This window comes from Phyllobates terribilis, unplaced genomic scaffold (genome assembly GCF_046119375.1).
Source record: "Phyllobates terribilis strain yellow unplaced genomic scaffold, ASM4611937v1 Scaffold_13__5_contigs__length_258822181, whole genome shotgun sequence".
NCBI lineage: Eukaryota > Metazoa > Chordata > Amphibia > Anura > Dendrobatidae > Phyllobates > Phyllobates terribilis.
Window position 1 is genome coordinate 90,080,702 of NW_027362773.1, and position 25,997 is coordinate 90,106,698.

Here is a 25,997-nt window from a genome sequence, read left to right on the forward strand (position 1 = left end):
AGATAGAAAAATATTTAGATTTGAGAGTCCTCAGTGGTTGATACCTTTTAATGGCTAACTGAAAAGATGGTAACAAATTGCAAGCTTTCGAGACTACTCAGGTCTCTTCATCAGGCTGGTGTACCACAAAATCTGAAGAGTCACATATTTATACACAATAAGACACACAAAAAATGCAATAGGTAAGACAGGTGATGAAAAGCAGAGATATTATGGAAGAGATAAACAGTTCTGGCTATAAATATTTCAGCAGTTAATAGATAAGGAGTGTGAAGGTTTTATTGTCCCGTGTCCAGTGTTGTGATGACCTCACAGGTCTGAGAGTCTGAGGAACACATTCCTTAGTTGATGTAGAATGACATAAATCCATGCGACACATTCATTCCTGCTCTGAAAGTGTTAAAGGTCACCATCAGTTTGTATTCTGAGATTCTTCTTTCTCTTTGAGATTTGAAGTTACCTTTTAATACCAGTAATTTCATGTCTTTTATGCTGTGATCAGGGGAACAAAAATGCTTGGCTACAGGCAGATCTATTCTTTTTTCTTTTATTGTGTGGCGATGATGATTCATCCTTGTTCTAAGTTTTTGCCCTGTCTCCCCTACATAAAGACCCCCAGCTGGACATTTGGTACATATAATTAAGTACACTACATTAGATGTGATACAGCTGAAAGTACCTGGGATCTTATAGTCCTGATGTGAATTGGGGATCTTCATCTTGTCTGTGGTCGTTATAAACGGACAGGTTTTACATTTTTTCGGGTTGCAAGGAAAGGTTCCTGTAGCTGGTGGAGATGACAGGGAGCTTCTGACATTGTCAGGAAAACTTGGTCAGACCTTGCAGCCCTCTGGCACCCCATTATCCTGCTGGTAAAACACGGTATTGACCGAGGATAAGCAACAGGGCGCAGCTGCTCTCATTTATGTCGACTATTGTGGCACGTGCTGTGACAGGACGTATATATACCACCAGTTCCTTCCAGCCACCCTCAAACCACAATATCACATAAATACACCGTTTGCTGCCACCACCGATCTCTTAACAGGTGGATCGGGTACCTGTTAGGTAACGTGAATTAGTGGGTGAGGAATTGTCAGGAAAACTTGGTCAGACCTTGCAGCCCTCTGGTGCCTCCTTATCCTGCTGGTCAAACATGGTATTGATAAGCAACAGGGCACAGCTTCTCTCATTTATGTCGACTATTGTGGCACGTGATGTGACAGGACGTATATATACCACCAGTTCCTTGAATTTCTCTATAAAATGATCTATGACAATGATTATATAACGTACATTGTGGACCATTCAGCCTCAGATGCAGAGTGTGAACATTGCCAAAAATCTATATTGTACATTTAACTGAAATAAATTATACAATTCATCAAAAATGTTAACCATTTAGACGGTTTTCCAAAGTTCCGGATAAATATGAACAAAATGTAAATGTTGATTCATAAGCCGTGAATTCAGCGGGTCGGTCCTGAGGGAATTTACATCCCATGTAGGAATTCAGGGGATCAGGGAAGGGATTTCGCGCCAAATGAACAACACCGGATGGAATGGGCCCAGATAACCTGGCACCCAGGCTGGAAAAGATCCATACGCTGGTTTTCTTCGATGCCTATATGAAAGAAATAAAAACAAATATTTTCTAACACTTTTCTATTTTTTTTTATAATTATTTGATATTAACCCCTTTACCACTTTGGGTTTCTCCATTTTTGCGTTTTCGTTTTTTGCTCCCCTTCTCTCCAGAGCCATAACTGTTTTATTTTTCCGTCAATATGGCCATGTGAGGGCTTGTTTTTTGCAAGACGAGTTGTACTTTTGAACAACACCATTGGTTTTACCATATTGTGTACTGGAAAACAGGAAAAAAATTCAAAGTGCGGTGAAATTGTAAAAAAAAGTGCAATTTCACAATTGTGACTCACCGGCGCCTGCGCACAAGTTTCCTGCTCCACAAGGCTACACAGATGGCAGGAAGAAGAGCTCCTTCCATACAGGGTAAATTGCGCAGGTGCGGGATCCGGATGGGAACTGCACGTCACAGGCCCCTGTGACGTGCCGGGGAGGAGGGGGGATATGGAAAGGAAGCTAATAGGCGGGGATTTCTTCGCGTCCCCCAGACGTGAAGCTTGCCAAAACTAATTTAATAAAAAGCTATTACACAGCAAGTAGACCTCTAATATGGGACATCACCTCTAATATGGGACATACAGGTAAGTATAGATTCACATTTCTATCACCTGTATCCCCATATTAGAGGTCAGATAGGTCCCAGGGGTGACAGATTCCCTGTAAAATGTTAACTGCCATGGGTGGATCGCGACTCCACCTGTGGCTGTTAGGGGCACGTGACCGCTGTACTGATCAGCTGTCATGTCCCTGGAAAGGTGCGGTGTCATAGCCGGAGTCCGCACGCCTCGCACACGCGCAGCTCCACATGCCTCGTACACATGTGCGGGTCCACTGCGTACACCTCGTACACACGCGGCTCCGCTCCGGACACCTCGTACACACGGCTCCGCTCCGTACACCTCGTACACGCGCGGCTCCGCTCCGGACACCTCGTACACACGGCTCCGCTCCGTACACCCGCGGCTCCGCTCCGTACACATCGTACACGCGCGGCTCCGCTCCGTACACCTCGTACACGCGCGGCTCCGCTCCGTACACCTCGTACACGCGCGGCTCCGCACATCTCGTACACACGCGGCTCTGCTACATCCACACTGTAAACCCCTCCTAACCCCACACATAAACTTCAGCTCATCCAGCACCATGACAACCAGCACAGCAGAGTCCTGCATCCACTGAGGCCCCTGATCATGTGACCCCTGACTCCTCCCCTCCTGTGACCTCATCACAGCTCCTGTGCGCACAGAGCAGCCATATATGTGGTGGCGGCTCTGCAGGTGGAGGTATGTGGAGACCCCCCATTACTGGGCGCAGGAGGCATTAACCCCTTCACCACGGAGACTCTTTTGAGGTCGTGTTGCCCCTTTATAAGAATCATAGGGTTTTTGTTCTGTTTCCTGCAATAGATACATACGACCCAACTATGGAGACAGGAAGGGAGGAAACGTATTGTTTTCATAGTACAGGGCCCCTTTACTGGACCCACAGTGTAATGCCCCCATTATGCCCCTTATGCAGGATGTATGATGCCCCCGACAGTGTAATGCCCCCATTATGCCCCTTATACAGGATGTATGATGCCCCACACAGTGTAATGCCCCCCTTATGCAGGATGTATGATGCCCCACACAGTGTAAGGCTCCCATTATGCCCTTTATGCAGGATGCATGATGCCTCCACACAGTGTAATGCCCCCATTATGCCCCTTATACAGTATGTATGATGCCCCCACACAGCGTAATGCCCCCATTATGCCCCTTATGCAGGATGTATGATGCCCCCACACAGTGTAATGCCCCCATTATGCACCTTATACAGTATGGCTGATGCCCCCACACAGTGTAATGCCCCCATTATGCCCCTTATGCAGTATGGTTGATGCCCCCACAGGATAATGTTCCCACAGTACCGCCTGAGATCCTGCAGTTGGAATAAGTCCTGAGGTTTTACTGTTGGAATAAAACCTCTGGAACATGGTTTTCCCTTTCCCTGCTCCCCTACATGAATACCCCCGAGCATGTATACATGCATGTAGGGGTGCAGGCCTTACTAGATATCGAGGCTTTGTACAGTAATATAACGCATGTGGATGGTATCAGAGGAGTAAGACATTTCTTGAAATGGAGATCAATAGAGTGTAGCAGACATAATGACTTCATGGAGGATCTTATAAAATTCACTCTTACTCAGAACTTCTTTCTTTTTGACAGGAAGTACTTCCTCCAGCTCAGGGGTACTGCGATGGGGAGCCGCTGTGCCCCCTTGCATGCTAACCTTTTTCCTGGGCTGGTGGGAGGAAACCACAATATGCAGAGATGATCATAAGTGGTGGCATCCGTATATTGGGGTATGGTATAGATATATTGATGACATTTTTATCATCTGGTCATGGACGAGTGAATAGTTTCTTGAATTTGTCAAGAAACTCAACATCAATAGAGTGGGCCTGAGATTTACATCTGAGCTTATTTACCAGTTACATGTTCATTGTGTTATTGATACGTATATCCTTGACTGTATGTATTGCTCTGCTGTATTCGTATACATAGATTTAAGTTCACTTGTCACATCTTGTTTTATTGTTGCCTTTCTCCTTTTTACATGAACAGGTCATGATAGTATAGGGTGGTGTGATTAATGTATACCATTGTACATACATATTTTAACATTTCCCCCTCCCCCTTCCCTTCCCTTTTTTTCTCTCTTTCTCTTCTCCCTCTACACATTTTGTTATGTTAATATACCTTGTGAGCAGATTTGTATTTTGCTCTCATTATTATTTAGCTGTTTATTTTTGTCACATATTATACATCTTCTTGTATATTATTATTAGTTCCACTTTTGATTCATGGCCATTATTATTATTATTATTATTATTATTTTTATGCATATATTTGTTTATTATTTTATTATTCATTATTCTACCCATTAGTCCTTATTCTCTCTTCACTATAATTATCACACGCACTTGCATTTTATGTTATGGTTATATATATACACATACTGTCACTCACTCATATTACATTCACACAATGTTTAATTATCACTTTTTTCACACGCACAGCACATTCTATCATCACTATTTTGTCTGCTATATCCTCAATTAGTTTTTTTTACACACATTATTATACTTCATATTTTGTTCTTTTTCACCCCACTTTACATACAACTATATTACATTATTCACATACACATTTCTCACTATGCACTACATTTCAGATTTTGTGACATCCCACATTACGTACCTTTAGATCACCAGGTTAAATTTTTCCAAGTCTTCTTTACGCAACCTCTTCTTTTGCCTCCAGGCATTTAGCTGCTGATATCTAGCGGTTGCAACATAGGGCGCATCGGTTGCCCATTGTTACCTGGCTGGCGTTGCGCGCATGCCCTGTCTGTGTTCCGGGGGGCTGTGATGCGCGCGTCTCTATGTGTCAGGTGACTTGGGCCATGTGGTCCCGATGTTAGCTGATGCATGAAGCAGCGCCCGCAGCTTCCGGTTCCTCCTGACGGCGCATGCGCGCGCACCACCGCTGCCTGGATACATCGGCTGATATACAGCTGTGTGTACTTGTCCCTGCAGTATTGTGATTGGGGGACATGTTAATTATGCACGCCCCGGTCGAAATTGATTGGTCACATCAGCATTCATATACGAGGTGGTTCATATGGACGGTACCCCCTGACGAAGGACGTGTGTCCGAAACGCGCGTCGGGGTAGGCCGCGTGGTGCCACTCACATATGCTGCTTACAGTAGTGTACAGGTATGCAATTCTTCTATTGATTGATTGTTTGTTGTCAATTTTGGCATGTAGCACCAGCAGTCCAGATATACTTGGCACATGAATGGTCAAAAACATTGTGTACATGGTATTTTCCTCATTATATATACTTATATTAGCTGGCCATTCACCTGCCATCTATACCTGACCTTCAGGTGATATTCACCATATGATATATATTCAATACTGCTTTTTGGTGTATGTACCTGTCTTTTCATTTTCTAGTACATTTCACAGTGCAGCATAAAATGTAACTACTATGATGTTGTATATTATTGTGTCTGGTTACTACAGTGCGGCCCTCCTTCTGCATGTAGTGCCACTTTTTACCATAACACCAATAAAGGCTATTTATTCAATTCCTTTGTCTAATTGGACCTATCATTCGGTGGTTCTCTCTCTTTTATCAATAGAGGGGGCCTGAGATTTACAACGGAGTTTAGTTATAACCCATTGCCTTTCCTGGATGTACTAATCAAGAAAGAACTGGATGTGACCCTAGGGACACTCATCTATCATAAACCTACAACACTAATAAACTATTGAAGTGGGATAGCCACCACCCCATCTCCCTGAAAAAAAGAATACTCAAGGGCAAATTTTTACGGTCGAGAAGGAAGTGTTCAAATGTCACAGTTTAATATACAGGCAATAGACATGAACACAAGATTCATGCAAAAGGTTACCCACAGTACATTTTGGATTCTGCACGATTGTGTACAGAAAAACGGGAGAGACAGACTCTTCTCCATACCTAACCAAGAGACCAAGAAAAAGATGGGATAACACGAGTAATAGGAACTGAGTAACCATATCTTTAATATCTTAACAAAACACCAGGATGTACTTGTGGCCGACCTGGACCTGAAGGGAGCTGTGGGATCTATTCCCACAATAACTTCCAGAAAGAATCGGTCAATTAGGGACCATTTAGTGCATAGTGTCTATAAAAAAACCTGCACCCAAGGGGACTTGGCTAGATAGAAGAATCTGTAGTTTTTTTTAGATGTGGAGAATGTTGTACATGTAATTGGATGAGACCATGTAAATCTTTCTCGAGTTCCTCCACCGGTAAAACCTTTTTCCAGAGGGATTATTCCAACTGTAAAACCTCAGGACGGGTATATATGGCCATATGCACCGGCTCCCTAGATAATGTAGGCAACAAGACCAAGACGGGATCTATGAGGAGGGTGGGGGAGCATTTGACCAATATACGCCATGGTCGGGACACCCCATTATCGAGACACATGAACAGTGTACATGTACAGTGAAACCGAAGACATCTCCAATTGTATCATTGAGGTGGTTAAACCCAATGTAAGAGGAGTTGGTCACAATAGCTGTATCCTCAAAAAGGAAAGTGAGTGGGTCTCCTGACTGTATTCACTAGTCCCGAAGGGAGTCAATGAGCAAATTTCATATGCCTGTTTTGTATGAATACAGCCCCATCCTGGATTACATTTTTGGATTGTATACTCTACCCATTGTTACTCAGTTCCCTGTGAATGGGGTTCACATTTTGTTGTACTTTATCAAGATATCTGAGCTTCTATATCTGAATTATTTCTTATCACTTGTATATTCTATATTTACTATATAGTAATTAACAAGTATGATGATCCTTGTGTATCTCTAATTATGCAATAGGGTCCAAATTTGACCATTTAGGAATATACTGTGGGCCATCATCCAATATTTTTTGTAGTGATAAAGTATATGTAAAAGCCTATTGCATGATGTGAGGATGTGCAATATGTGACGCTGAGTCACTTTTCACGGCCAGGCTGTGAGAAGGAATAGTCAAGGAGTCCGAAGTCAAAAGCCAGGAGGGTACGTCATAAACCGAGGGAAGAGGCAAAGGCATAGTCAGGTAACAGTCCATTGGTCAGAAGACCAGAAGGATAGTGGATCAGAGCAGAAGGGGTTAAACAGACGGATGGTCAGAACAAGGTACAAGGTCAGGCATCAGAAGATCAATACACAGAACATTAAGGCACAGAGCCACAAACCTCACACTAGCTGAATGTACGTCTGGCAGAAAAAGCCCAGTTAAGTAGCCTGGCAGTCACCTGGAATAATGAACACCTGAAGATAGCCAGTGCCTCCCAGTCTCAGATTGGACAGCTGAGCTGTCAATAAACACACTGACAGCTTCAGCACGCCCCTGTACCAGATTGGATGACCGAGCTGTCAATCAAAGTACCGACAGCTTCAGCACGCCCCTGTACATGATTGGACGGCTGAGCTGTCAGTAACTGCATCCCGGACACAGTGAGGGGAGGAACCGTGACACAATACTTGTTTTTAATCTCCCATGACACTGATCTCAGAGACAGGACTTTTCTATATTGGTGGAATGCAATCCAAATTCATTATGCACTTCGGCGTGGAACGTATACAGTGCTGGCCAAAAGTATTGGCACCCCTGCAATTCTGTCAGATAATACTCAGTTTCTTCCTGAAAATGATTGCATTCACAAATTCTTTGGTATTATTCTCTTCATTTAATTTGCTTGCAAGGAAAAAACACAAAAGAGAATGAAGCAAAAATCAAATCATTGATCATTTCACACAAAACTCCAAAAAAGGGCCAGACAAAAGTATTGGCACCCTCAGCCTAATACTTGGTTGCACAACCTTTAGCCAAAATAACTGTGAATAACCGCTTCTGGTAACCATCAATGAGTTTCTTACAATGCTCTGCTGGAATTGTAGACCATTCTTCTTTGGCAAACTGCTCCAGGTCCCTGATATTTGAAGGGTGCCTTCTCCAAACTGCCATTTTGAGATCTCTCCACATGTGTTCTATGGGATTCAGGTCTAGACTCATTGCTGGCTGTAACATACCTGGCGGCGTCCTTGCATGGTGGTCCATCTCCCACTGTGCAAGAGGGCGCACTTGATCTCCTGTCCAGAATGTCTCTCTGGCTTCCCTCCATGCTGTCTGTTTGTGTCTGTTTCTGCTGCTTAAGGGCGGCGCCCGATCACTTCCTGCCTTTTGTACCTGCTGTGGGTCACACCCCTTGTGCGTCCTCAGCCTATTGCTGTCTGTCACTTGGTATATAGCTCAGCAGCTCCCTTCTATCCCTGCCTGAGCATAGTGTTTCCTTCAGTGTGTGCTTTCACTCTGAAGGTGCCAGGTCCCGTCTCTTGTCTCCTGCTTTTTGTATCAGTTCCCGTGTCTGAACTGAGTCCTGTATGTCTCCTGCTTTGCGGTATCAGCTCCCGTGTCTGAACTGTGTCCTGTATGTCTCCTGCTTTGCGGTATCAGCTCCCGTGTCTGAACTGAGTCCTGTATGTCTCCTGCTTTGCGGTTTCAGCTCCCGTGTCTGAACTGAGTCCTGTATGTCTCCTGCTTTGCGGTATCAGCTCCCGTGTCTGAACTGTGTCCTTTTTGTGTTCTCTGGTCTGTCCTGTCTGAACACGCTCCTTGCCTGTTCGTTCCGCCTCTCTGGGGGCCGTATTCCCAGACCCGCTCCTGTATCCCTCTGCAGTGTCGGTCTCCTCCGTACACTCAGTTCCAGTCTGAACTCTCTCCTGTCCTTTACCTGTTTTGCCTCTATGTCCGTTCCCTTCCTTTTTCTGCAGAGTCTGAACTCGTACCTAACTCCTGCTTGTTGTCTCTGCAAGTACTGTGTATCTGGCTCTGTCTTTCCCTTCCTGTCTGTTCCGTGTGAACAGAGCCCTGTCCTCCCTGCTCAGCCTTGTCTGCACTCTAGCTGTGCTTGCCTGTAACCCTCTGCCTGTATTGTTCCTTAGTCCCGGTGTGTACTGGGTCCCATCCCGCCTGTGTTCCTACCTGCTAGTGCCTCCCTGTCTGCACTCTAGCTGTGCTTGCCTTTACCCCCCTGCCTGCATACCCGCCTGCCTGCATACCAGTCGTGCCTGCCTATACCCTCCAGTCTGTGTGCCAGCCTACCAGCCTGTTCCTGTATTTCCCTGTGTGGGTCAACAGCCGTATCCGGGGTCTGTCCTGGAGTAGCACCTGGTCCCTCTGCTCGGTTCCTCCTTGGTGCACTGGCGTCGTATGCCGTCGTGCGACCCTGGTCGGATCGGGTGAATACTTAGTCACGCCCCTCCAGGCATTCACTCTCCGGCACGGTCCAGTGGAATCACTACCAATCACACGCACACGCCGCTTAGCCCGGGCGTGTGCATAACAGCATGCTCAGGCCATGGTTCCCGTTGAGCCCCACGGCCTTCGCTCTTTGAGAAGTTTTTTCCAGCGAATACATGCATTAAAATAAAATAAATTTTTTTTTCCCCCTTTAGCTGAGTTCCAGGCGAATTACGCACCCGTCCAGATGGATCTATCAGCCCTCGTTCCTGCGGATCCGCCACGTTACTATGGGGATCCAAGACAGTGTCGTGCATTTGTGGAGCAATGCATGTTACACTTTAAGGCCTACCCTCTCTATTTTCCTTCCGATTGGGCTAAAGTGGCCTTTATGATTGACTACCTAGCGGGTGATGCCTTGAAATGGGTCACCCCCCTATGGGAAGCATGGGATCCTGTCATCCTTGACCTGCAGGCCTTCCTGGTGGCCTTTCGTATGGTCTTCGAGGACCCTAACTCTGAAGCCCCTGCTGAAGCTTCACTTCCCAATATCCCGGAGCAGCCCCGACGGGTAATGTGTGTGGGTAGCGCAATAGTCCTCCAGCCCAATGAGACTACTGCCCACCCAGAATCCTCACAGGGTGACTACGCTTTCCTGAATACTTCTCTCAACCTCAAGAGGCAGTCCAGACGTGCTAGACTTAGAGGCAAGCCGTCACGCCAGGGTCTGTCCTCCCTGAGACCTCCTGACCCCAGCCTTGGAGTCCCTACTGAAGCTTCATCTCCCTGTATCCCGGAGAAACCCCAATGGGTAATGTGCGTGGGTAGTGCACCAGTTCTCCTGGCCGAAGAGACTTCTGCCCATCCAGACTCCACACAGGAGAACTTCCTGCACCCGGCATCAGATGCTTCTTTCTCTTTAACCGGTGTGCATGTCCAAGGATGCTCCAAAGCTGTGATTACCTCAGAGTCTGTGCACCTCTACTACCTGGCGGAGGATCCCCTGTTGCCTCCTGAACCCTCCGGGATACCACTCGATGACAAATGGAGAGAGACTTCTCTACACCCGGTACTCAATACTTTGTCCGCTTCGTCCTGTGAGCCTGACAATGGGTACCCCAAAGTGGTAGTTACCTCCGAGTCTCTACACCCCTCCGACCAGGCGGAGGATCTCCAGTTGTCTCCTGAACCCTTCGGGGTGCTACCTGGTAGCGAAAGGACAGAGACTCTCCTATACTCTGTACCTGATACCTCGCTCGCTTCGTCCAGTGAGTCCAACTTAGTGTACTCCGAAGCAGAGGTTACTCCTGAGTCTCTACACCCCTCCGACCAGGCGGAGGACCTCCAGTTGTGTTCAGAATCCTTCGGGGTGCCACCTGGTGGTGAATGGACAGAGACTTTCCTATATCCTGGATCTGATACCTCGCTTGCTTCGTCCAGTGAGTCCGACCTAGTGTACTCTGAAGCAGAGGTTACCCGTGAGTCTCTACACCCCTCTGACCAGGCGGAGGACCGCCAGCTGTCTCCAGAACCCTTCGGGGTGCCACCTGGTGGTGAATGGACAGAGACTTTCCTATACTCGGTACCCGATACCTCGCCTGCTTCCTCCAGTGAGTCCGACCTAGTGTACTCTGAAGCAGAGGTTACCCGTGAGTCTCTACACCCCTCTGACCAGGCGGAGGACCGCCAGCTGTCTCCAGAACCCTTCGGGGTGCCACCTGGTGGTGAATGGACAGAGACTTTCCTATACTCGGTACCCGATACCTCGCCTGCTTCCTCCAGTGAGTCCGACCTAGTGTACTCTGAAGCAGTTGTTTTCTCTGAGCCTCTGCACTCTTCTGACCCGGCGGAGGACCTCCAGTTGTTTCCTGAATCCTCCGGGATACCACCAGATAACAAAGAGACAGTGACTTTTCCTCATTATGTACGTGATAACCCGTCTATTTCTTCCTGTGAGCTTGACAAGATGTACCTCGAAGCAGAGATTACCCTTAAGTCTCTGTCCCCCTCCAACCCAGTGAACGACTGGCCCTCGAATTCCCTGCGGAAGATTCTGGCAGGCCTGAAGAAGAGGGGGCGTAAGGGGGGAGGTACTGTAACATACCTGGCGGCGTCCTTGCATGGTGGTCCATCTCCCACTGTGCAAGAGGGCGCACTTGATCTCCTGTCCAGAATGTCTCTCTGGCTTCCCTCCATGCTGTCTGTTTGTGTCTGTTTCTGCTGCTTAAGGGCGGCGCCCGATCACTTCCTGCCTTTTGTACCTGCTGTGGGTCACACCCCTTGTGCTTCCTCAGCCTATTGCGGTCTGTCACTTGGTATATAGCTCAGCAGCTCCCTTCTATCCCTGCCTGAGCATAGTGTTTCCTTCAGTGTGTGCTTTCACTCTGAAGGTGCCAGGTCCCGTCTCTTGTCTCCTGCTTTTTGTATCAGTTCCCGTGTCTGAACTGAGTCCTGTATGTCTCCTGCTTTGCGGTATCAGCTCCCGTGTCTGAACTGTGTCCTGTATGTCTCCTGCTTTGCGGTATCAGCTCCCGTGTCTGAACTGAGTCCTGTATGTCTCCTGCTTTGCGGTTTCAGCTCCCGTGTCTGAACTGAGTCCTGTATGTCTCCTGCTTTGCGGTATCAGCTCCCGTGTCTGAACTGTGTCCTTTTTGTGTTCTCTGGTCTGTCCTGTCTGAACACGCTCCTTGCCTGTTCGTTCCGCCTCTCTGGGGGCCGTATTCCCAGACCCGCTCCTGTATCCCTCTGCAGTGTCGGTCTCCTCCGTACACTCAGTTCCAGTCTGAACTCTCTCCTGTCCTTTACCTGTTTTGCCTCTATGTCCGTTCCCTTCCTTTTTCTGCAGAGTCTGAACTCGTACCTAACTCCTGCTTGTTGTCTCTGCAAGTACTGTGTATCTGGCTCTGTCTTTCCCTTCCTGTCTGTTCCGTGTGAACAGAGCCCTGTCCTCCCTGCTCAGCCTTGTCTGCACTCTAGCTGTGCTTGCCTGTAACCCTCTGCCTGTATTGTTCCTTAGTCCCGGTGTGTACTGGGTCCCATCCCGCCTGTGTTCCTACCTGCTAGTGCCTCCCTGTCTGCACTCTAGCTGTGCTTGCCTTTACCCCCCTGCCTGCATACCCGCCTGCCTGCATACCAGTCGTGCCTGCCTATACCCTCCAGTCTGTGTGCCAGCCTACCAGCCTGTTCCTGTATTTCCCTGTGTGGGTCAACAGCCGTGTCCGGGGTCTGTCCTGGAGTAGCACCTGGTCCCTCTGCTCGGTTCCTCCTTGGTGCACTGGCGTCGTATGCCGTCGTGCGACCCTGGTCGGATCGGGTGAATACTTAGTCACGCCCCTCCAGGCATTCACTCTCCGGCACGGTCCAGTGGAATCACTACCAATCACACGCACACGCCGCTTAGCCCGGGCGTGTGCATAACACTGGCCACCTTAGAAGTCTCCAGTGCTTTCTCTCAAACCATTTTATAGTGTTTTGGAAGTGTGTTTTGGGTCATTGTCCTGCTGGAAGACCCATGACCTCTGAGGGAGACCCAACTTTCTCACACTGGGCCCTACATTATGCTGCAAAATTTGTTGGTAGCCTTCAGACTTCATAATGCCATGCACACGGTCAAGCAGTCCAGTGCCAGAGGCAGCAAAGGAACCCCAAAACATCAGGGAACCTCCGCCATGTTTGACTGTAGGGACCGTGTTCTTTTCTTTGAATTCCTCTTTTTTTTTCCTGTACACTCTATGTTGATGCTTTTTCCCAAAAAGCTCTACTTTTGTCTCATCTGACCAGACAACATTCTTCCAAAACGTTTTAGGCTTTCTCAGGTAAGTTTTGGCAAACTCCAGCCTGGCTTTTTTATGTCTCGGGGTAAGATGTGGGGTCTTCCTGGGTATCCTACCATACAGTCCCTTTTCATTCAGACGCCGACGGATAGTACGGGTTGACACTGTTGTACCCTCGGACTGCAGGGCAGCTTGAACTTGTTTGGATGTTAGTCGAGGTTCTTTATCCACCATCCGCACAATCTTGCGTTGAAATCTCTCGTCAATTTTTCTTTTCCGTCCGCATCTAGGGAGGTTAGCCACAGTGCCATGGGCTTTTAACTTCTTGATGACACTGCACACGGAAGACACATTAACATTCAGGTCTTTGGAGATGGACTTGTAGCCTTGAGATTGCTCATGCTTCCTCACAATTTGGTTTCTCAAGTCCTCAGACATTTCTTTGTTCTTCTTTCTTTTCTCCATGCTCAATGTGGTACACACAAGGACACAGGACAGAGGTTGAGTCAACTTTAATCCATGTTAACTGGCTGCAAGTGTGATTTAGTTATTGCCAACACCTGTTAGGTGCCACAGGTAAGTTACAGGTGCTGTTAATTACACGAATTAGAGAAGCATCACATGATTTTTCAAAGGGTGCCAATACTTTTGTTCACCCCCTTTTTTAGGTTTGGTGTGGAATTATATCCAATTTGGCTTTAGGACAATTCTTTTTGTGTTTTTTTCATTGAAGACAAATTAAATGAAGAGAATAATACCAAAGAATTTGTGATTGCAATCATTTTCAGGAAGAAACTGAGTATTATCTGACAGAATTGCAGGGGTGCCAATACTTTTGGCCAGCACTGTACTTCCGGACATGGGCAGTCGCAGATAGGAGACTGGGATGCTCTTCAGCGTGGAATGCACACATCCAGGCATACGTAATCTCCGACAATGTTCCTAGATACGCTCTGGTGTGTAACACATAACTACGGTCATGCGCAGTCACAGGTATGACTGGCGCGGCAGCAATCAGTTTATCTGGAGTTTCAGTTAAAGCGCGTCACTTCCGGACATGCACACTAGGGGATGGACATTATCTGACCTCTAGCTCCCGAGAACTAGTGCAGGCGCAGTACATTATTGTAGACAGACTCCATTCTATATACACTATGACAATTCACCTCTAGGAATGGGAATGGGTCTCTTAGCCCGGGAGGGGTTTTGGATGAAGTTGAATATTTAAACATGGACACCTGGCTATTAGGCACACTTCTGAAGACAACGTTCCTGTGTTCAGATGTTTTAGCTGCCTTTGATTCAGCCTGTCTCATCTGTTTCCCTTCAAGCCAGGACTCGAGTTTTTTATTTGTCTCAGCTATCTAATAAGTGAATCTACACATATAAAGCATACAGTGTATCACTTCCTCACAGTAAGACTCTTCTAGTTGTCCATAGCAACCAATCAGTGCTCAGCTTTCATTTTACCTCAGTAGCTTCAATGTTGAAAGCTACAATCTGGTTGCTATAGCCAACCGAAAAGATCTTACTGTGAGGCAATTCTCAAAAATGAGGCCCCAGTTACCTCTGCAACAGCCATTGCTATAATTACAGACTTTAGACCAACTTATCAGGTTTCCCCCCCTTGCGACTATATGGTTGCTGCACCTTTAAGAGTGACTCTTTGGATGCAGTCTCTAACTCTTTGAGACCCTTTGGGCAAAAACTGTGGTTTTGCATTTGTGGCACCCCAGTGGTCCGGTTGCCACTGTGGCCTTGCCTCCCTCACAGGGTGTGATGCCATGCCTGGTTTACCAGCATACAACACTTTCCTGGCTCCAGACTAGAAAGGGGAGCTCCTCCCCTTCAAATTGGAATCTGGAGGCGGGGTTAGAAAGAGTTAGTGGAGAGGAGTTGGAGACAGGAGAGCGACGAGGATGGACCTGGGGAAGGGAGCTGTGTACAAGCGCGCCCCAGTGGAGAGAAGCGCAAAGGAACCGGACACCGGAGTCCGTGGTTGTGGGGCACTGAAGGCCCAGCAGCCGAATCCGGAGGGCAGGAGACTGCAGGTCTCCTGGCCCCACGAGACGCCCGGCGGCACAGCAGCACCATAGAGCCCAGCACCGCCACGTGGGAGCGACACTTAAGGAAGACCCGAGCTGCCTGCCATACGGGTGAGGAAGAGACGTTTTACTCAGGGACGAGGGCCACAGCATAGCTTCAAGCAGCAGGGCCAAAGAGAATAGCGCAGAGGGAAGGCCTACAACTCTACATGGCGAGGTGGATCCCCAACTTGCTTCCAGGCCGCCCGGACCTCTACTACCAGCTAGTACCCCTGCCCCGGTCTGCCTAACTACCGCAAGTAAAGATAAAAGGAAACCGCCATTAAGCTGTGGACTGGTCATTATTTGCGGTATCGCCTGCATTACACCGCATCAACAACATCCACCTCCACAATTCTACATATACTGCCCTGGAGCTTAGCTCTGCCTGTGGAGAGCTGAATCAACTCTGCTGTGTGACCATCAGCTCCAGAGGATCTGCACCGCAGCGGCGGCCCCATATAGCCGCATACCACAGGTGGCGTCACGAACATTATCTCTAAAAACTTTATTTCCCCTTTTACTTTCCCTTTAATTGACCGCCCTGCGTCACTGTGTATTTAGTCCTGTCTATTACCTGGAGATGTGAGGGGCTGGGGAACCTCCATCATGACGTCCTTGTACAGATCTTTGTGTCCTTCTAAATACTCCCACTCCTCCATGGAGAAATAGACAGCAACATCCTGACACCTTATAGGAATCTGACACATACAATGATACCGTCATCCCCCCGATCCCTTCATAACATTACCCTATAATGTCCCAGCATTCCCAGCAGTGTCACCTCTCCAGTCAGCAGCTCAATCATCTTGTAGGTGAGTTCTAGGATCTTCTGGTCATTGATGTCCTCATGTATAATGGGGTGAGGGGTAGGCCCTGTGATTGGGCTCAGAGGTCTCTCCCTTCCCTCAGACACAGGGTCCTGACAGCGCTCACTAGAGGTCTTCTTCACTACTGTGTAATCCTGGTTATGGAGAGACACATTAATAAATCTCACTACAGACATTTCCAGAGTCCTCACCTCTCCAGTTCTGTCCATCTGTTATTCCCATAGATAAGAATGATGTAATGTGACGTCATCAGAATCTCTCACCTCTCCAGTGAGCCGGAAGAGGATCTCTAGGGTGAGGTGCATTATCTTCTCCGCCATCTTGTCTCTGTCCATATCCATCCTTGATGGGAAACTCAGGAAAATTTTCTTACATAGAAGATCTTCACTGAGAGGATCCGATATTGTAGAGACCTGAATGAGAAGATGATGAGCCGATGTAACATCATAAAGAATTCTGTGTGATAATACAATTACTGGAGACAATGAGGAGATATATTATTTTACAGTATTTAGTTTTCTTCTTTACATCTAGTAATAAAACCTATATATTTTAGGCCACATACAACAGGCAGTTTCTTCCTTGGAGTCTGCAGCTGAACACGTTTCTCATAGACTCATCTTCCATAACACTAATTCTCATCTCATTTACCAACACTGGAATCAGCATTAGCAATACTGCAGGAGATATTCATTACACGTGACAAGAGAAATAACTATTTCATGATGAGGACGAAATCTTCATCTTCTACTACGGCTCTGGAAACATATTTGGCCAGAGTCTGTCACTGACTATATCACCTCCGGCCGTCTATATGAATGTTTCCCATCTTCCCCGGGCTCTACCATGTTAGATCTCATGTCTGATTCACACACAGAAATTTGAGGCTTTTGTAAAAAAAACACCGAGGGCAGAAATTATTTGACACCAAAGTCTCCATGTACAGAGTTTTATGGGGTTTATTTCTGGCCTTAAACTTTCCTATATTACAAGAAAAACACCAGAAAAAAGCAGATATTAAAATGTTTCAAAAGAAAATTGGCACCAATAATTCTTGTAAAAAGAAAAAACATGCAAAAATCAGAAGATACATTGTTATTTTTTAACAAGTTAATAATAATCTTTTATTTTTATATAGCGCTAACATATTCCGCAGCGCTTTACATACATTATCGTCACTGTCCCCATCGGGGCTCACAATCTAGATTCCCTATCAGTATGTCTTTGGAGTGTGGGAGGAAACAGGAGAACCCGGAGGAAACCCACGCAAACACAGGGAGAACATACAAACTCCTTGCAGATGTTGTCCTTTGTGGGATTTGAACCCAGGACCCCAGTGCTGCAAGGCTGCTAACCACTGAGCCACCGTGCTGCAGTGTTTTAAAAAAAATAACTTTTGGACACCAGAACATAGATGTACAATGCAGGGATGGCACAGGTGCGGCTGCAACAAAAACCTTGGCAGTTTAAGGATTTGTTGCTGCCAAAAGCAAACATGGCACCCAAGGTTTGTGAGGGATTCCTGCTGAATGCCTCTCCTCCGATACAATACTTACATGCCTAATAATGGCGCCTGGGCCTGCAATGTACAAAGGTCTATTAGGCCAGGCAAGAAGAAGCATCCAATAAGTTACCTTTTAACGCCCCCATACACATTAGATTAAAGTTGCAGGAAAGCACTGATTTTGGGGGGTTTGATCGACTTCATAATGTATTTGGGGGCCTCCTGACAGATGATGACAGGGCAGAGAAGGATCTGGAATCATGAATTTCAGAGGCTAATCCGTTTGTTCTTCCTGTAGATAATTCTCAGATAGAGAAGTCTGGAGGCAACTCTCTCATATAGACCACAGGAAAGTTGGAATATTTATGTGTATGGGAGAGTCGGGAGAGATAGCCGTCTGCCAAATGACCGTTCAGCCAACACTTATCTCATGTGTTTGCGGCCATTAGTATTACACTGACAGGCAGTGATAATACACCGCACTACAGTAGTACAGTGCATCACCGGAGCAAATCAGAGACTTGTATGTTGTACCAATGAGAGCTGTTTGAAAAAGGCCTTCTGGCCTCCCCCAGGCCAAAGGTTCTGAACAGTTTAAGTAGGTCTCATGGCCTGAGCTAAAGGACCTCACCCTGCTCTTTGCCCCGCTATGCTCCCTGCCTGAAATCTGGATTCCCGCTGTCATTATTTATTTAAATTTATTTTAATTTATTTATCTCACTTATATAGTGTCATTAATTCCACAGCGCTTTATAGACATTATCAGCACTGTCCCCATTGGGTCTCACAATCTAGATTTCTGATCAGTATGTCTTTGGAGTGTGGGAGGAAACCGGAGACCCCGGAGGAAACCCACGCAAACACGGGGAAGACATACAAACTCCTTGCAGATGTTGTCCTTGGTGGGATTTGAACCCAGGACCTCAGCGCTGCAAGGCTGCTAACCACTGAGCCACTGTGCTGCCCTTTTTACTTTCCTTCAGAATGTACTATCAGATGTCTTCCTCTTGGCACTCAACATCATACCAATCTAAGGCTGAGTTCACACAATGTGTGTTAATGCGTTTCCGCGGCAGTTTTCCCGCCGCAGAAACCCCTTGGTAAGAGGTCTGCCATGTACAGCTATGATAATCCGCATGTGCTGTGCACATGATGTGGAAATTTCCGCTCCGGATTATTATTGCGGCACAAACCGCAGCACAACCAATTCAGGCGTGATTTCGCTGCAAAATCGCGCCCATTGACTTGCACTGAATCGTAGCAAATCCGTATGAATAATATCTATACATGCAGATTTGCTGCGTTTTAATTTAAAACAATAGGCGTAAAATCGCGCCTTGGCTGGTACCTGGGTGGGGAGAAGAGGCTGCTACTCCTCTCATCCGACCGCTGCTCTGGCTGATAACAGCGAAAGCAGCGTGGATGGTAGAAGCAGCAGCCTCCTTCTACCAGCCCGCGTGCCAGCGGCAGTGTTAAAAAAGTAAAAATAAAAAAATAAACCTTCATACTCACCTCTCCGGCGGTCCCCGGTGTCCTCCTGGGCGATGCTGTCCCATCGGCAGCTCGCTGTACACTATGTGAACTCCATTCACAGGGAAATGAGCAGCAATGGGTAGAGTATAAAATCCAAAAATGTAATCCAGAATGGGGCTGTATTCATACAAAACAGGCATAGGAAATTTGCTCATTGAGCAATGTACACTCGATGTACACTGTTCATGTATCTCGGTAATGAGTTGTCCCGACCATAGCGTATATCACCCAAATTCTTCCCGACCCTCATTCTAAATTTCCTCTTGGCCTTGCCTACATAATCTAGGGGGCAGATGCATGTGACCATATATAAAAGTCCTGAGGTTTTAGGATATATTGAGGCTTTTTCCCTCTGGAAAAAGGTTTTACCCGAGGAGGAACTAGAGAAAGATTTACATGGTCTCATCCAGTTACATGTATAACATTCTCCATGCCTAAAGAAACCACAAATTTTTTTACCTAGCCAAGTCCCCTTGGGTGCAGGTTTTTTATAGAAACCGGGTAAGAAACAAGTACAGTGGGGAAAAAAAGTATTTAATCAGCCACCAATTGTGCAAGTTCTCCCACTTAAAAAGATGGTAGAGGCTTGTAATTGACTTCATAGGTAGACCTCATCTATGAGAGACAAAATGAGAAGACAAATCCTGAAAATCACATTGTCTGATTTGGAAAGAATTTTTTTTTACATTTTGGTGGAAGATACAGTATTTGGTCAATTACAAAAGTTCATCTCAATACTTTGTTATATATCCTTTGATGGCAATGACAGAAGTCAAACGTTTTCTGCAAGTCTTCAAAAGGTTGGCACACACTGTTGCTGGTATGTTGGCCCATTCCTCCATGCAGATCTCCTCTAGAGCAGTGATGTTTTGGGGCTGTCGCTGGGCAACACGGACTTTCAACTCCCTCCCAAGGTTTTCTATAGAGTTTAGAACTTGAGACTGGCTAGTCCACTCCAGGACCTTGAAATGCTTCTTACGAAGCCACTCCTTCGTTGCCCTGGTGGTGTGCTTGGGATCATTGTCATGCTGAAAGACCCAGCCACGTTTCATCTCCAATGCCCTTGCTGATGGAAGGAAGTTTGCACTCAAAATCTCATGATACATGGCGCCATTCATTCTTTCATATACACTGATCAGTCGTCCTGGTCCCTTGGCAGAGAAACATCCCCAAAGCATGATGTTGTCACCCTCATGCTTCACAGTAGGTATGGTGTTCTTAGAATGCAACTCAGCATTCATTCTCCTCCAAACACGCCGAGTTGTGTTTCTACCAAACAGTTCTACTTTGGTTTCATCTGACCATATCACGTTCTCCCAACACTCTTCTGGATCATCCAAATGCTCTCTAGCAAACGCTCTCTAGAAAACTTCAGACGGGCCTGGACATGTAATGGCTTAAGCAGAGGGACACGTCTGGCACTGCAGGATCTGAGTCCCTGGCGGCATAGTGTGTTACTGATGGTAGCCTGTGTAACATTGGTCCCAGCTCTCTGCAGGTCATTCACTAGGTCCCCCCATCTGGTTCTGGGATTTTTGCTCACCATTCTTGAGATAATTTTGACCCCACGGGGTGAGATCTTCTGTGAAGCCCCAGATCGAGGGAGATTATCAGTGGTCTTGTATGTCTTCCATTTTCTAATTATTGCTCAGCTGATTTCTTCACACCAAGCTGCTTGCCTATTGCAGATTCAGTCTTCCCAGCCTGGTGCAGGGCTACAATGTTGTTTCTGGTGTCCATTGACAGCTCTTTGGTCTACACCATAGTGGAGTTTGGAGTGTGACTATTTGAGGTTGCGGACTTGATAACAAGTTCAAACAGGTGCCAGTACTACAGGTAATGAGTGGAGGACAGAGGAGCCTCTTAAAGAAGACGTTACAGGTCTGTGAGAGCCAGAAATCTTGCTTGTTTGTAATTGACCAAATACATACTGTATTTTCCACCAAAATTTGAAAAAAAAATTCTTTCCAAATCAGACAATGTTATTTTCAGGATTTGTTTTCTCATTTTGTCTCTTATAGTTGAGGTCTACCTATGATGTCAATTACAGGCCTCTCTCATCTTTTTAAGTGAGAGAACTTGCACAATTGGTGGCTGACTAAATACTTTTTTCCCCACTGTACACTGTGTGCAGAATTATTAGGCAAATGAGTATTTTGATCACATGATACTTTTTATACATGTTGTCCTACTCCAAGCTGCATAGGCTTGAGAGCCAACTCCCAATTAAGTAAATCTGGTGATGTGCATCTCTGTAATGAGGAGGGGTGTTGACTAATGACATCAAAACCCTATATAAGGTGTGCTAATTATTAAGCAACTTCCTTTCCTTTGGCAAAATGGGTCAGAAGAGAGATTTGACTGACTCTGAAAAGTCCAAAATTGTGAGATGTCTTGCAGAGGGATGCAGCAGTCTTGAAATTTCTAAACTTTTGAAGCGTGATCACCGAACAATCAAGCGTTTCATGGCAAATAGCCAATAGGGTCGCAAGAAGCGTGTTGGCCAAAAAAGGCGCAAAATAACTGCCCATGAATTGAGGAAAATCAAGCGTGAAGCTGCCAAGATGCCATTCGCCACCAGTTTTACCATATTTCATAGCTGCAACGTTACTGGAGTATCAAAAAGCACAAGGTGTGCGCTACTTAGGGACATGGCCAAGGTAAGGAAGGCTGAAAAACGACCACCTTTGAACAAGAAACATAAGATAAAACGTCAAGAATGGGCCAAGAAATATCTTAAGACTGATTTTTCAAAGGTTTTATGGAGTGATGAAATGAGAGTGACTCTTGATGGACCAGATGGATGGGCCAGAGGCTGGATCAGTAAAGGGCAGAGAGCTCCACTCCGACTCAAACGCCAGCAAGGTGGAGGTGGGGTACTGGTATGGGCTGGTATCATCAAAGATGAACTTGTGGGACCTTTTCGGGTTGAGGATGGAGTGAAGCTCAACTCCCAGACCTACTGCCAGTTTCTAGAAGACTACTTCTTCAAGCAGTGATGCAGGAAAAAGTCGGTATCGTTCAAGAAAAACATGATTTTCATGCAGGACAATGCTCCATCACATGCATCCAACTACTCCACAGCGTGGCTGGCCAGTAAAGGTCTAAAAGAAGAAATAATGACATGGTGCCCTTGTTCACCTGATCTGAACGCCATAGAGAACCTGTGGTCCATCATAAAATGTGAGATCTACAGGGAGAGAAAACAGTACACCTCTCGGAACAGTGTCTGGGAGGCTGTGGTGGCTGCTGCACGCAATGTTGATCGAAAACAGATCAAGCAACTGACAGAATCTATGGATGGAAGGCTGTTGGGTGTCATCATAAAGAAAGGTGGCTATATTGATCAGTAATTTTTTTGTTTTGGTTTTTGCATGTCAGAAATGTTTATTTCTAAATTTTGTGCACGGATATTGGTTTACCTTGTGAAAATAAACAAGTGAGATGGGATTATATTTGGTTTTTATTAAGTTGCCTAATAATTCGGCACAGTAATAGTTACCTGCACAAACAGATATCCTCCTAAGATAGCCAAATCTAAAAAAAAACCACTCCAACTTCCAAAAATATTAAGCTTGGATAGTTATGAGTCTTTTGGGTTGATTGAGAACATAGTTGTACATCAATAATAAAAATAATCCTCTAAAATACAACTTGCCTAATAATTCTGCACACAGTGTATATACCATTTTTTTCTGAGGATATGAAAGATATGGTCACTCTGATTGTCTTAAGTTCCTATTTCTCGTGTTATCCCATCTTTTTCTTGATCTCTTGCTTAGGTTTGGAGGAGTGTCTGTCTCTCCCATTCCTATGCAAAGGATAGTGCGGAATCAAAAATATACTGTGGATACCTTTTTCCCTGAATCTGGTGTTCATGTCTATTGCCTGTATATTAAAATCTTTGACATTAGAACAATTACTTGTCAACCATAAAAATTGGCCCTTTGGTTTTCCTTTTTAGGGGGATGGGGTGGTGGCTATCCCACTTCAATAGGCTATTAGTGCTTGTAGGTTTATGGTAGAAGACTGTCCCTAGGCTCTCATCCCATTAATTCCTGATTAGTACATCCAGGAAAGTCAATTGGCTATAATTAAACTCCGATGTAAATCTAAGGCCCACTCTATTCATGTGGAGTTCACTAACAAATTCATAAATATTAAGATTTGAGAGTCCTCAGTGGTTGATACCTTTTAATGGCTAACTGAAAAAATGGTAAGTTGCAATCTTTCGAGACTACGCAGCCTCATATAACACAAAATTTGAGGAGTCACATATTTAAACACAACAAGACACAGAAATAATGCAATAGATGAGACAGGTACCGTAAAGCAGAGCTATTACTGTGGGAGAAAGATAAACAGTTCTGGCTGTAAATATTGTATTAGTTAATAGATAAGGACTGTGAAAATGTTATTGTCCGGTTAATCACCGGTACTGTGGGAACATTGTAATGTGTGGGGGCATTACACTGCGTGGGGGCATCATACATACTGTATAAGGGGCATAATGGGGGAATTACACTGTGTGGGGGCATCATACATACTGCATAAAGGGCATAATGTGGGCATTACACTGTGGAGGCATCATACATACATACTGCATAAGGGGCATAATGGGGGCATTACACTGTGTGGCAGCATCATACAAACTGCATAAGGGGCAAAATGGGGGCATTACACTGTGTGGGGGCATCATACATCCTGCATAAGGGGCATAATGGGGACATTACACTGTGTGGGGCATCATACATACTGCATAAGCTGCATCATACATCCTGCATAAGGGGCATAATGGGGGCATTACACTGTGTGGGGGCATCATACATCCTGCATAAGGGGCATAATGGGGGCATTACACTGTGGGGGCATCATACATCCTGCATAAGGGGCATAATGGGGGAATTACACTGTGGGGGCATCATACATACTGCATAAGGGGCATAATGGGGGCATTACACTGTGTGGGGGCATCATACATCCTGCATAAGGGGCATAATGGGGGCATTACACTGTGTGGGGCATCATACATCCTGCATCATACATCCTGCATAAGGGGTATAATGGGGGCATTACACTGTGGGGCAGTAAAGGGGTCCTGTACTATGAGAACAATAGGTTTCCTCCCTTCCTGTCTCCATAGTTGGGTCGTATGTATCTATTACAGGAAACAGAACAAAAACCTTATGATTCTTATAAAGGGGCAACACAAGACCCCAAAAGAGTCTCCGTGCTGAAGGGGTTATTGCCCCCTGCGCCCAGTAATGGGGTCTCCACATACCTCCACCTGCAGAGCCGCCACCACATATATGGCTGCTCTGTGCGCACAGGAGCTGTGATGAGGTCACAGGAGGGGAGGAGTCAGGGGTCACATGATCAGGGGCCTCAGTGGATGCAGGACTCTGCTGTGCTGGTTGTCATGGTGCTGGATTAGCTGAAGTTTAATGTGTGGGGTCAGGAGGGGTTTATAGTGTGGATGTAGCAGAGCCGCGTGTGTACGAGGTGTACGGAGCAGAGCCGTGTGTACGAGGTGTACGGAGCGGAGCCGTGTGTGTACGAGGCGTACGGAGCAGAGCCGTGTGTGTACGAGGCGTACGGAGCAGAGCCGCGTGTGTACGAGGCGTACTGAGCGGAGCCGCGTGTGTACGAGGCGTACGGAGCGGAGCCGCGTGTGTACGAGGCGTACGGAGCGGAGCCGCGTGTGTACGAGGTGTACGGAGCAGAGCCGCGTGTGTACGAGGTGTACGGAGCAGAGCCGCGTGTGTACGAGGTGTACGGAGCAGAGCCGCGTGTGTACGAGGTGTACGGAGCGGAGCCGCGCGTGTACGAGGTGTACGGAGCAGAGCCGCGCGTGTACGAGGTGTACGGAGCGGAGCCGCGCGTGTATGAGGTGTACGGAGCGGAGCCGCGCGTGTACGAGGCGTACGGAGCGGAGCCGCGCGTGTGCGAGGCGTACGGAGCGGAGCCGCGCGTGTGAGAGGCGTGCGGAGCGGAGCCGCGCGTGTGCGAGGCGTGCGGAGCCGCGCGTGTGCGAGGCGTACGGAACGGAGCCGCGCGTGTACGAGGTGTACGGAGCGGAGCCGCGCGTGTACGAGGTGTACGGAGCGGAGCCGCGCGTGTACGAGGTATACGGAGCGGAGCCGCGCGTGTACGCGGTGTGCGGAGCCTAGCGTGTACGAGGTGTACGGAGCGGAGCCGCGCGTGTACGAGGTGTACGGTGCGGAGCCGCGCGTGTACGAGGTGTACGGAGCGGAGCCGCGCGTGTACGAGGTGTACTGAGCGGAGCCGCGCGTGTACGAGGTGTACGAAGCGGAGCCAAGGTGTACGGAGCGGAGCCGCGCGTGTACGAGGTGAACGGAGCGGAGCCGCACATGTACGAGGTGTATGGAGCGGAGCCGCGCGTATACGAGGTGTACGGAGCGGAGCCGCGCGTGTACGAGGTGTACGGAGCGGAGTCGCGTGTGTACGAGGTGTACGGAGCGGAGCCATGTGAGTATGAGGTATATGGAGCGGAGCTGTGTGCATATGTCGTATACTGAGCGGAGCCATATGTGTACAGAGCGTAGCAATGAGTGTACGAGGTGTTTTACGGAGCGGAGCCATGTGTGTACACTGTATACGGAGCGTAGCCGTACGTGTACAGAGTGGACCTGTGCATGTAAAGATTGGAGCCGTATGTACAAAGCGGTTTGTATACAGACCAGAGCCATGTGTCTACATAGTGGAGTCATGTGTGTATGGAGCGGAGCAGAGTGTTTACTGAGCGGAGCCCTGTGTGCAGCGGAG

General features: G+C 47.0%; 1 protein-coding gene across 2 annotated transcripts; it reads right to left on the reverse strand.

The window, feature by feature from the left end:
- Positions 1-1,505: 1,505 nt before the first annotated feature.
- LOC141173769 (gastrula zinc finger protein XlCGF66.1-like) lies at positions 1,506-24,601 on the reverse strand. 2 transcript variants are annotated; one of them, XM_073658183.1, is made up of 5 exons: positions 24,493-24,601; positions 16,438-16,587; positions 16,129-16,308; positions 15,922-16,045; positions 1,506-1,624 (listed from the first exon to the last, which is right to left on the reverse strand). In XM_073658183.1, exons 2-5 carry the CDS (start codon positions 16,513-16,515, stop codon positions 1,521-1,523), a joined length of 486 nt encoding a protein of 161 aa, XP_073514284.1. In that variant the 5' UTR covers positions 16,516-16,587; positions 24,493-24,601; the 3' UTR covers positions 1,506-1,520. The 2 variants fall into 2 exon arrangements, with proteins under 2 accessions (XP_073514284.1, XP_073514283.1); XM_073658182.1 differs by lacking the exon at positions 1,506-1,624 and adding an exon at positions 1,686-1,864.
- Positions 24,602-25,997: the final 1,396 nt, after the last annotated feature.

Coding starts and splice junctions, on each gene's coding strand:
- LOC141173769 (XM_073658182.1), bottom strand. CDS start 16,515: ATGGATATGGACAGAGACAAGATGGCGGAGAAGATAATGCACCTCACC. Junction 16,046..16,128: donor TTGAGCTGCTGACTGGAGAG/GTGACACTGCTG, acceptor TGTATGTGTCAG/ATTCCTATAAGGTGTCAGGA. Junction 1,865..15,921: donor CCAGCCCCTCACATCTCCAG/GTAATAGACAGG, acceptor CCTGTTTTCCAG/TACACAATATGGTAAAACCA.